This window comes from Trachymyrmex septentrionalis, unplaced genomic scaffold (assembly GCF_001594115.1).
Source record: "Trachymyrmex septentrionalis isolate Tsep2-gDNA-1 unplaced genomic scaffold, Tsep1.0 scaffold22, whole genome shotgun sequence".
NCBI classification, from domain to species: domain Eukaryota; kingdom Metazoa; phylum Arthropoda; class Insecta; order Hymenoptera; family Formicidae; genus Trachymyrmex; species Trachymyrmex septentrionalis.
Genome location: NW_017305375.1, coordinates 3,719,732 through 3,731,458, shown reverse-complemented (window position 1 = coordinate 3,731,458; position 11,727 = coordinate 3,719,732). Strand labels below are relative to the sequence as shown.

At 31.3% G+C, this 11,727-nt stretch overlaps 1 protein-coding gene across 2 annotated transcripts in view; it reads right to left on the bottom strand.

Moving 5' to 3' along the window:
• LOC108748408 (protein tincar) overlaps positions 1 to 11,727 on the bottom strand; it is a 42,373-nt gene that overhangs the window by 27,973 nt on the left and 2,673 nt on the right. For both annotated transcript variants that reach the window (XM_018486568.1, XM_018486566.1), the window contains exons 2-4: positions 8,250 to 8,529; positions 6,849 to 7,073; positions 6,029 to 6,160 (exon numbers count right to left, since the gene is read on the bottom strand). In XM_018486568.1, the coding sequence (XP_018342070.1) occupies positions 6,029 to 6,160; positions 6,849 to 7,073; positions 8,250 to 8,523 (631 nt within the window). In that variant the 5' untranslated portion in view covers positions 8,524 to 8,529. The remainder of the gene's footprint in view (positions 1 to 6,028; positions 6,161 to 6,848; positions 7,074 to 8,249; positions 8,530 to 11,727) is intronic.

Genomic DNA, 11,727 nt, shown 5'->3' with positions numbered 1-11,727 from the left:
TCGACAATCTTCTGATACGATGACGCTATATCATTTATTATTAAATTTAGCTTTTTGCGAGTGAATTTCAAGAAATTTTATTTCACGGATCGCAAAGATATTTTTTACAAATATTATACAAAAAATGGTTTTCAATCGAATCCAGAGCTAGAGAAAAATTTCGAATCAATTAATAATTTGTGAATTTGCTATTAAAACATATTTTACGAACTCTTTTGTGCTTGGTAATTATTATTTGTACCATTTGATTAATGCACGTCAACTGTCAAGGAAAAGTACAAACTTGTAATCTATGTGTCCAACTTTTCGCATTTCTCGCTGTTGAATTTCTTTGGATGTTATATACGTACGATTAATTACGGGGGTTAAATGGAGCACTGCAATTTGTCTCGCTATTCTTCAGACCGTCGCAATTTACGCTTTTCGCAGAAAAGCCGTTGTTTTCTAACACCCGCGCATTGAATCGTGATAAATTGCGTGTATATTTCCAAAGCCGATTAGAATATAACATAGCTAAGTAATTATTTTGGATCTTAATAATAATATAATTTTACAAATTACATAGTCTTTTGAAGTTAGATATTATACAAGAAAAAATCAAATAAAAAATATGTTTTTATAATTTTATAACAAAACGATAAAAGAAAGTAATTTTTAAATAGATTTATCTATGTTATGTATATTAGAAAAGTTTTTTTCTATGTTGTCGCGATAAACAATAAAATTATTTTAAATTATTCTAAGCAAGAATTTAAAAAGGCAAATTTAATATAAACTCTGTAAAAGAGGAAGAGAGAGATAAATAAAATTATCGAAAATGTTTGAACATTTAACTATCCAAGTAGAACACAGAAGTCATGAGAACATCATCATGACTCACTTCATTCATTCGTCACTTATAAGTCAATTTTAGATATCAAATGATGACGTTCTGTGACTTAATTATGACTCCGTATTCTACCTGGGTAAATAGTATCTTTTCCTGGTTCTATAAATTATTGTCACACACAATTCTTTCTTTTTAGCGTAGAAGTGTAAAATTTCCTATTAAGGTAGACCGAGGCAAATTGGATCACAGAGCGAATTGGATCAATGTAAATGTTGAGATAGTCATTATGTGTTATTAATTTTATTACTTTTTTTGTTTCAAAAACAGCTTGTTTGAAAGAAATAACAAAACTAACAGCAAATATTGATTAACTGTCTCAAAATATATATATTGATCCAATTCGTCTTGGTCTATCCTACTTGATTATTTAAAAAATTCAGATTCTCTATCGTCGAAAAAGATAAATTTAAAATGTAAAAATATAAAAAAGGCTCTTATATTATCAAAAAAAGTAAATTTAAAATATAAAAATCTAGTGGTGAAATTTAAAAAACAAAAAGTATTCTCTGATGAAAGTTTGATATAAAAATATTTATCTAGGAGACAACCATAGATTTACACATCGGAGAGTGAGCAGAAAAAGAATGAAAAGTATGAAAGTATGAAAAATGTTCTTGTCACTTGACATCGTTTGCGTTTTAGTCTATAATTAATCCTAGCTCGCAAAAAGAGTCCGCTGCAGATGTCGAGGACGGAAAGCACACAGCACCAGATTGTACAACCGCCTCCAAGTTAAAGATTTTAATTTTGTGAACAATTTCGCTGGATGAGACATCGCCGGTAATTAAGCGGCGGAACTGGGTAGAAAAACCTGGAAGTATCTCTCAGTTGCTCTCAGTCGAATCGAGTTTTCAGTCCTAGCAAGTGTAGTGAAATAATAGCGAATGTGCACGGACAAGCGTTTACGGGCAATGTTACTAGCGACGTCCTGTCGGTGCAGACTGTGTACGTCACTTTACTGTAATTACGAGCGAGCTTAATGCGCGCTGCGAATGATACCTATTTGCAAGCTTCGGTAGTGCATTACGTTGGATATCCTTTCGACGTGCGCGCGCGTGTAATACACATATATTGACTCCCCGTATTAATGCGGCTAAAGTCCGAAACACTGCCTGTCTGCGTCGATATTTCAAAATCGGCTGTAAGCAGCCTGGGATTGGAGAACGTAGAAATGCGATTAAACTTGATTTTCCGGGCATTTAATTAACAATCCGGTGGAAAACTCGTTTCGCCGATACGTCGCGCTGCAAAAACACTTTTGCTATATTTATAAATACAGAGTTTAAAATAAATGTTGTAAATACATAATTTATCCATTTTCTGTACAAGACGCGTTAATGTCAATTGCAAAAATATTCATAATTATGTGTAAATAACAGAAATTGATATGATTAATTTAATAAGGAGGTTTAGCAAGTACTATTCAAAATATTCAACAATTTCTCATTTATATGAAAAAAAATTAATAATAAAGAATGTAATATGTAATTTATACACAAAAAAGGCTATTCGTTCCTAAATAATTGAAAGAGACGCATTTAAATGTTGAAAATAAATTGAAATATTTGGACACATTAATACATTTAATAAAAAGTGAAAAACAAGCGCTCACTAATTATTGCTAGTGAACTCCTTATAGTGCTAACGCTAATGTATATTTCAAATTATTTAAAAATTAATATTATTTGATTACTTAAAATATACATTAGCTGTTAGCATTAAAACCTCGATTAAAACTAACTCGGCTCTCTCTCTTTTAATTAGCCTTGAACTACTGTATATATACTTTTTTATTTTCTTAACAGACGCTATATGCTGCCCTTTACCCTTACAGGGTATTACATCTAAATAAATTTAAAAGATTTTATATAATGCCCTAGAATAATTTTCATGTCGAGAAAGCAAGCTTGGTTTAGTGCAGACTAAGTAATGTATTGTAGTTCAGGGAACGTATGGGGATGAATAATGTTCACTGCACACCTTCGCCTATGACATCGACGAGTTTACTACCGTGTGTGTTATCGCTGGCGAAGCTGGAACTGCCACTGCTGCATCTGCTCGAAAATTTCTCCTCCTAACGTGATATATTGCACGATCGCACGCAATAAAAAAGATTAAAAAGGCAATGATGTAACAACAATATTGTCGTCTGCTATCTAACTGCATAACTTTATTCAAACAAATTGTATGTTTGGATTATAAATTTCGAAAATCAGAGTGACAAAAAAGTTTGAACACATAAAGTTTTGTGTTTATAAAACAAGTAACAAGCTGACATTATTTTCAGATTAAAATGACATTAAAGACAAGATGATATTATATTTGACGTTATTTTGATGTCAAATAATGTCATCTTATTATCTGGGCAGTAAGGTGTTTAGTTACATTTTATTAAATATCATAAAAACTCTGCAACAAAAACTTTTTCATCGGTTAATGAACTAAAGACTATTAGCTGCCTCGAGAATTTATTCATGAAAAGATGCATGGCTATTGTTTGTGCGCCTCCAAAGCGCCTCAAAATTAAAGCCATTTTGAATGTTAATTATTATTTTTGGTATTTAATAAGATAATTAACACTCTAAAGTTTGCTTTTCTGTAAATACGATATATTAATCTAATAAACTTTGTGAATGATCTACAAAACTTTGTAAACTAACTTTTTTATAGGATTTTATAGATATAAAAATGAAAAAAATTGACTGATGTCATTAAAGAGAGAAATATTCTCTAAAGAAAAATGTTTAAATAGTTTTCTTTAAAAAATCCTAAACACCTTATATTTAAATTATTTCGACTGTTGGACATAACTCTTCTTAAATATGCGATTCTTTATAGTGTTAATTAATGTTTATGCTATTAGCAGTTTCAATATTTACATCTTTCAATAGATTAAAATATCACGATGTCACATATGTAACATATGTGTTAGAAACGGCAGCTCGAAGCACGCGTATAGATACCCGTTAAATTTCTCATTTTATGCGTCAAGGAATCTTGCCGTAAATCGCGGTTTATCGAGTTTAGCCTTCGACGTAGAAATGCATTTATTCAGGTCGGCGCGACTGCTCGCCAACGAGATGGGCGAAACCATGTAGAAACTTTCCTTCTGCTCAGCGGTTGATGATATTTCCGGAAACCGAGAATATCTCGCTTGGTATTATCCTGCCGGTAAATAGGACGTGGAAACTTCGAACATGTTGCGAGACAGTACAATTTTTAAGCTGCGCGTACGTCGGACGAAACGTTCGTCTGGTTGTTTCGTTTCAATGTGTTCGCGAGTGTATTTAGTAGTTTTGGTAATAACAACCTGCGCCAGACGCGAACATTGTGTTTGTTCGAACGAACGTGACTTTACGGCGGCGCTTTAATTATGGAGATTATTACCTGCCGGTCGGACATTAGCTAAAATTTATGAGATTAACGTACATCCGCCAAATTAGCTGTTGCCCATCATCTGCTGGACAATTTGAAGTTTGCGAGATGATGTGTATCGTTGCATCGATTAACGTTATAAACAAACAATTTGTAAATTATTTACCTACTGTATAAGAAGAACTTAAGGTAAATTTAATATAAACTCTATGAAATTTAATATAAACTCTATGAGAGAAAGAGAAGTGAAGTTAAGTACCAGCTTGATAAAATAAAGTTAAGAAGTGTTAGGATATTTAGATGGCTACCTTTCTCTTTTTATGACTATAAATTATTACAACTTCTTTGCTATAAATCTGGAAGCGTATAAAATTATTCGATCAATCTGGAAATAATTTTTGGTTGTTGAAAAAGATAAAATATAAAAACTGAATAGTCAAATTAAAAAATAAATATTAAGCAATTTATAATATCTCAGATAAACGTAAAAATTTTTTGAGACGTAGCGAAGAAATTATATAAATAGCAGTAAAGTGCTTCAATAAAATATAAAATTTTTTTTATTGCATTTGTCTAACAATATTATTGTCACTGAAAAATTTATCAAATTATCAGTCTTATTTAGAAGTCTCATTTAATTTAAATATCAAATGACATTTGCAGATCAGTAAAGCGAAAGTACTTTCAAGTGCGTACTGCATTAACAAACAGTAGTACGTTCCCTCGCTAAACCCTCTTATCCCATTGTTTGCACAAGCGAGGGTGCGCACGCGAAATGGGAAACTCCCAGAAAAGTGATCGCGGAAAGATGCGCGGTCTCGCACGTGGATTTTATTGTTTTCTTTCGCGTTATATATCTGCCGCGTTGTCCCCGTGAAAATTCAGCGAGCGTGGAATCGTGGTACGTCAAAGTGTACGCCTGCTTCTGTCGACATCGTTGAGCTCGACTATTACTCATTCAATATTGCCCGGGAGCGGTAACCGCGCTTTTAAAGTGAAATGAAAGCGTAGTACACTGCTCTGTTTGACAGGAAGTTGGATTTATGGGCAAAGTCACCGGTGTCTTATCGCGAAATGTAAAAATAATCTGTAAAATTATTTATATTTTTTATCGCTATCTTATTTATTAACGTGTTCAAAATATGGAATTGCGAGAGTGTGTATTTTAGCGAAAAGTACGATAGAAATATTTCATTTGAAGCTTATAAAATCACAAGCTCATAAAATGCGTGTATTAAAGAAAAAGCGAATGTCTTATTAGCTAAATGCAACGTAAAATTAGTTATTTTAGTTTATTTATTTTTTATATCTAATTTTCAAGGTATAAGAAAAAAGGTATAAAGTCTTGAATATCAGAACTTTGAAGTAAATTTCTAACATTAAAAGAGGACTAAGTATTTGGTAAAAGAATTTCAAGAAAAGGTGAAAAAAGGAGCGTGTGATGAATTTGCACTTTCCCAATTTAAAGTAGCATAAAATACAATTTAAGGTTGCGTTCGGATAAGTTTTCTTGAAATTGCTTAAGAAAGTTCAAACTTTTTTTTATCTTACACAGATACTTGATCTTGTAACATGTAGCATTGATAGTTTTTAATAGAATAAAAAATGATAAAAACTTGACACAATATTAATTATTTATTTTATATTTTTCCTTTATACTCTTATTATTTTACTTATTTTATTTTATTTTTTTTTAAATCATATGTCTCCCTTTTAAACGTAGAAGAAGTGTAACGAGTAGCAATGCAGAGACATTTATATTACCTTTTGGCAGAAATCCAGCGTGTATTAGCCTCGCTTCCATGAGCAGAGAGGGTAGGAGGAAGCACATGGCCGTGCAGAGATGCACGAAGGTCGCTGTAGGGCCACCGTGTCTCCATAAATTATTCACCAGACCTAAAAAAGAGTAGTTATCACCCTGCTCAGCGTCTTTCTTGAAGTTATACATTGTAATTAAGATCAATCAATCGTCTTTGAATTAAAACGTAAAACAGATATTAGTTTTTAACCTATATTCAATTTTCTTTATGGTGTTATTACATAAATTTATTTCAATTGTATCAATCGATGGAAATGACAGATTGTACTTTTATGTGCTGTAAAGGAAAATTTTTGAAAATTTTCGAATAGTTAAAGAATTGCATCAAATTATTAAACGACCTATTATATATATATAAATTTTGAATAAGTCATCTCCCTCTTAAACTTTCAAATTAATAATGTTAAATATGATATTATGTATCAGATTTATTGTAAATTTTTTTTTTAAACACTGTTTTCATATATATTTGATTTGAATATATAATGTACATAACAACAAAATAAAAGTATTACGTATAAATATAAAGTACTATATAAACATAAAATAATTAAAGATCCAGATATCTATTTACAGTCTGCTTAAAAACAACAAAAATTCCATCAACATTTTCAATTCAAATAAAAATAAGTTAAGATAGCTATTAATTATTTTATGTCTTAAATATATCAATTAACAATAATTACAAACTTTACAGCATATCATGTGCGCTTTTTTATACTTGTGAAATACTTATTTTGTACTTTAAAATTATGGTTTACTTACTATTATCAGGATTATTAGTGAGAAGCGAAGATGGAGGGTCGCGCGAACAAGCACTCAAATGTCGACCTAATTTTATTCCATCGTTTGCTAGATTACCGAGTTTCAAGAACGCCGCACCAAGTAGCACCGGAAGTAGAACAACTCCGGTGCCGGCTAGCACCAGGCAGGCATACAATTCAATTTTAGGAGGTGGCGCGTCCGCTGGCCATGGTAATGACAAGTAAGCTAAAGGAATTAAACAAAAACACGCAAATTAAACACATTAGAAAGAATAACGTTTTACATATTGTACTAAATATATTTAAGAAGAAGCATGTGAATTGATATTGATGTATTAAAAAACAAATTAATTTGTCGAACTTAAAATTTTTACCTTTTTAAAATCTTATTTTAAAAAGGCAAATTATTTTTATTTAAAATCTTATTTTGGGCTTTCTTAATTACAAAATTGTACCAATTACTATGATTGTTTTCATGAAAAAACTTAGAGATTATAAACTTAGAGATTACCTTCTGTTTCTTAATCTAATTACGATAAAAAAAGTTTTTTTTCGAAGGAAAGATAATCTCACTTTATAGGGCAATTAAACAGCTTTCTTGATATCGCAAGTAATTAAACGAAAAGCGATAATAAAGAAAAGGAAAATCATTCGTTATTCCTATTTAAATTTATAGTCGATTAAAGAATTATCAGGAAGCACAACATTAAAATCCTTTTAACAGGATGTTAATTCGTTTACAATTTCTTAAATCTACAATCTACTTAACTAACAATTCTCTGATTTTCTGTTAATCCTATCGAAATGGATAGGATTAAGATCTCTTTTTGGAAAGAGATAGATAACATGAAAAATTTCGTTGGCAATTCCGTCTCTACCGTGTGTCTTTTACGTAACGACCTCTGGTAACGGAAGCCTCGTACTAGCTGCCAAGAGAAGAAATTTACGCAAAACCGCCGCCGGAAACAGTCAGAAAATAAGGAAAAGCAACGAACCATTCGGAACCTCGCTCAGAAGTTTTACTGATTAAAGTAACAAATGAAAGGGGAAGAGAAGCGCTTCAAAGTCGCTAAAGTAATTTCATAATCATCACTTTGTTCTTTTTATTTCATAAAAAATTCATTAAAGTTATACATCAAATAATTCTGCAGATATAAAATCGTTGTATAATCTTATGTTAATATCAAAAAGAATGAGGAGGTTCCATCGAAGATTTTATAATATGCATTGATGAGAGATTATCAGATTCGATTCAATTGTACGTGACAGTAAATAGGTAATTTATTCGGAGACAAAATCACTGGTCCAAAAGGAGATTTTCGGATAATCCAATGTTGTTAACGTGATCGATCCCGTAGAGAGGCGTATTTTAGCAGAATAAAACGAGGTAGAGCTATCTTACCGGCGAATCGTCTGGCGTATCTCATTGCTATGTACGCTTGAAAAGCGACAGCAACGATGCCGTACCAGACGGACCAGAGGCTGTTCACATGACCGCGTATACATGATTCTTTCCTCGTAGATTTTCGTGCCCTCTTCGACTTGCCCGTGGTCGTGGTAACACCACCGGAGCTTATACTCGATACAACCGGCAGCGGCTTCAACGGCTTTTTACACTTGGCCTGGTTCACATCGTTATTGTTTTCGTATCCCATTAAGCTCCCAGTCATCGACATTTTGTCCTGAAACATACAGTTGAGAGCCATGCGTTTAATTTAATCCAATGAAAGTATAATGTCTATTAGAATACAAGTTGTTCAAGTGAACATTAAATTAATTTTATTTAAAAAAAATGTTCGTATATATTTTGATCTTTATTTTGGGCCCTTCTCAGTATATAAAGTTATATATACTAATCCGTAAAAATGTTCACAAAATAGTTCCCAAATTTCTAAAAAACTAGTCAATCCTTATTCAAAGAATAGAATACATGCTTTCGTAATCGTGTCGCATATAATTATATTTTTAATAAAATTAATTTAATGTTGAACAACTTGAACAACTTGTTAGCTCTAATAAGCACATTCATTGATTTATTTATTAAAGCCTGAATTTGATTATTTGTGTAACCTAAGTCCGGCCATACACGTTCAAGCAAATTTGTCAAATATGCTTGCACAAGCTGCTTGTGCAAATTTATTTGAACGTGTGTATCAGAAAACTGCACAGTTATTTTGGCTTGCACAAATAACTTTTTTGACACACATGTTCAAATTAATTTGCACAAACGGCTTACGCAAACATATTTGACAAATTTGTTTGAACGTGTGTGGCCAGCCTAATACAACTATTGTGTACAGGTGTGCGTGCGTGCGCGCGCGCGCGCACGTGTGTGTGTGTGTGTGTTACGGACTTTTTTATCATTACTGAATTTTTAAACTTAATACTATTTTTCGTTTAATAACTCGTGATGTCAAATATCTTTGATAAATAAGTTTCAAATATGGAATCATATTAAAAAGATTTCAGTATTAAATAAAAAACAAATTTTTTTTTGTTTTAGTTATTGAAGTTTAATATCATCGTAAAAATCTACTAGTCTATAAAGTCTTTCTTTTATCCATATTCTTTTGTCCACATTTTAGAAATGGTTCAAAATTATGAAAAACCGCAAAATATATATTCGATTATCTCAAGAAGCCTCGCTTCCTTTAAAGGAATAGCTTCTTAAAATAATTATTTCGCGGATTCTTATAGGAGGTAAGAATAAATTGTTTTGTAGACATCCTGTATATTTATATAATCAAATACATAAAACCAAAATTTTTAAAAATTTATAAAGCTAGGATTATAATACCTACTTTAAACATAAACATACACACACAACTCAAATAATGCTTTTTTTCGTTGTAATAAAAATATTCCTGCTATTTAATATAGTTTAACTATAATTGAATGTTAATAATAATTATATATAATAATAATAATAATAATTTTCCAGCAAAAGTTTGATGCTGTTCTTTTGTAAGCTTTTTATTTGTGATGTTAATTTTTATTTGTGATGTTAAATTAAATAAACGTAATAAATTTCAAAGAAAAATTGTGTTAAAATAATTTACACAATATTAAATAAAATTTTCTTTCAATTATTTATGAAACTTATGTAGCTTAATACAAAATCATGAAAGTCTACATCTAATTAAATACATAGAACATAACAATATTTAATGTTTTATGAAATTGTGAGATTACAATACTCTGAACATAAGTAGCTTAAATAAAGCAGCTTAAATGAACTGCGATTAACTATCCAATAACATTTTTATGATTCAAATTCTTTGCACCTGTTTCAATCGCATTCTAATCTTTGTTAATAATTATTCGAACGGTGACGCTTTCTCTTGAACGATTCAAGTCATTTTCATTTTGCTCGACTACGCAGGAGTTTCAATGCGTTCCGACGGTTTATCTCTTGTGCGCCATTGAACCTCCTGGGAGACTCTTTTTTTCTCGTTGTATCTTTTCTTGCTGTCTGCGCTAAAGAGAGTGCAGTTCTCGTCACTCCCTCTTTTCTCTCAGTATTTCATAGTCACGTTGTGCGGAAGCGAGGAAAGTCGCGGATGTGGTTATGCTAAAATATTAGGAGGGTACAAAGCTTTAAATTTCTTATTTTTAATGCTAAAAATAAAACTAAATTTAAAATAATTCTTTTCGTATTCCAGATAGTCTGCAAATAAATTTTTTAGCATTCTTTACATATAGAACGTAACAAGGACTTGTTACATGTTGAAATTTTCAACGCATCTTAATTGTCTTATGAATATAATATTAGCACTCTTCGCAAGTCTTGACAAATTTATAAATGTCATAAATATACAAGTAAACTACTCTATCAATTTTTCTCTCGAACGAAAACTTAATTAAAAAATGATAATTTACAATGACTCTAATTGAAAGTAATTAAGAAGTTTCATCATCTTATATTGTTTTATACTATTAAGTTATCGGTTTTAATATTACGTGGACCGCGTTGCATTTGTGAAATAAGGTGCCATTTGTCTCGTCAGAACGTGAGGTCAGAGTAATTAAAATATAAATGTGCAGTTTTCAGTTTAGGACTTAGTGGAGGGCATTGAGCATGCTTATACCTGTTCGGTTACGAGCCGGGTTTTCAGCCCCTCGCGCTTGACTTCTCCGAGTCTGGGGGTTGTAAAGTGCAAAGTTTTATGATCGTTTTCGTTGGATTCGTTCCGCGATAAAATTTCAAGGAGGGAACGACGAGAGACGGTGCGTGCGAAGAAGCACGTGCGTGACCGTATCAGGGACTTGAGGCATGTATTCGCCTTCCTGTTTCACGATCTGAAAATTTATAGTTCCCCCGCGTACAACCAGCCACGAAATCCCCGTTCCACAATGGCGGACCTTTCCTTCTGCTTCCTCTTTCCTTCGCAAGCATATTCGATATCTGGTTTCTAACGATCATGATTATATAAAGTAAATATATATACAAATGTAAACTGACACATAAATGATACAAAATTATTTTAAAATGCGTTATGCAATAGCAATCTGTCTAATTAATGTACAATAATAAAATCATACGAATATCATATGAAATATAGTGAATGTAAAAAGTATTTATTTCAGGGAAAAATTTGATTTAGAAAATCTTATCTCTGTAAAAAATAGAATTAATTAGTAATTTTATATAATGCATACATTCTGTTTAAATATACAACGAAATTTGCGTATTCATGATCTAAAAACTAAATTTTTCAGCTCTACGAATACTTTATTTGCGTATAAATAATAAAATTTTTATTTTCACTTTTTTTAATATACTATATTTTAATATTGCGAATGACCCAATTGAGATATGTTACAATAAACTGTTTGTTTTTTAATAACATAGCATTAAGATCTTACTTGGCTCGTAATTA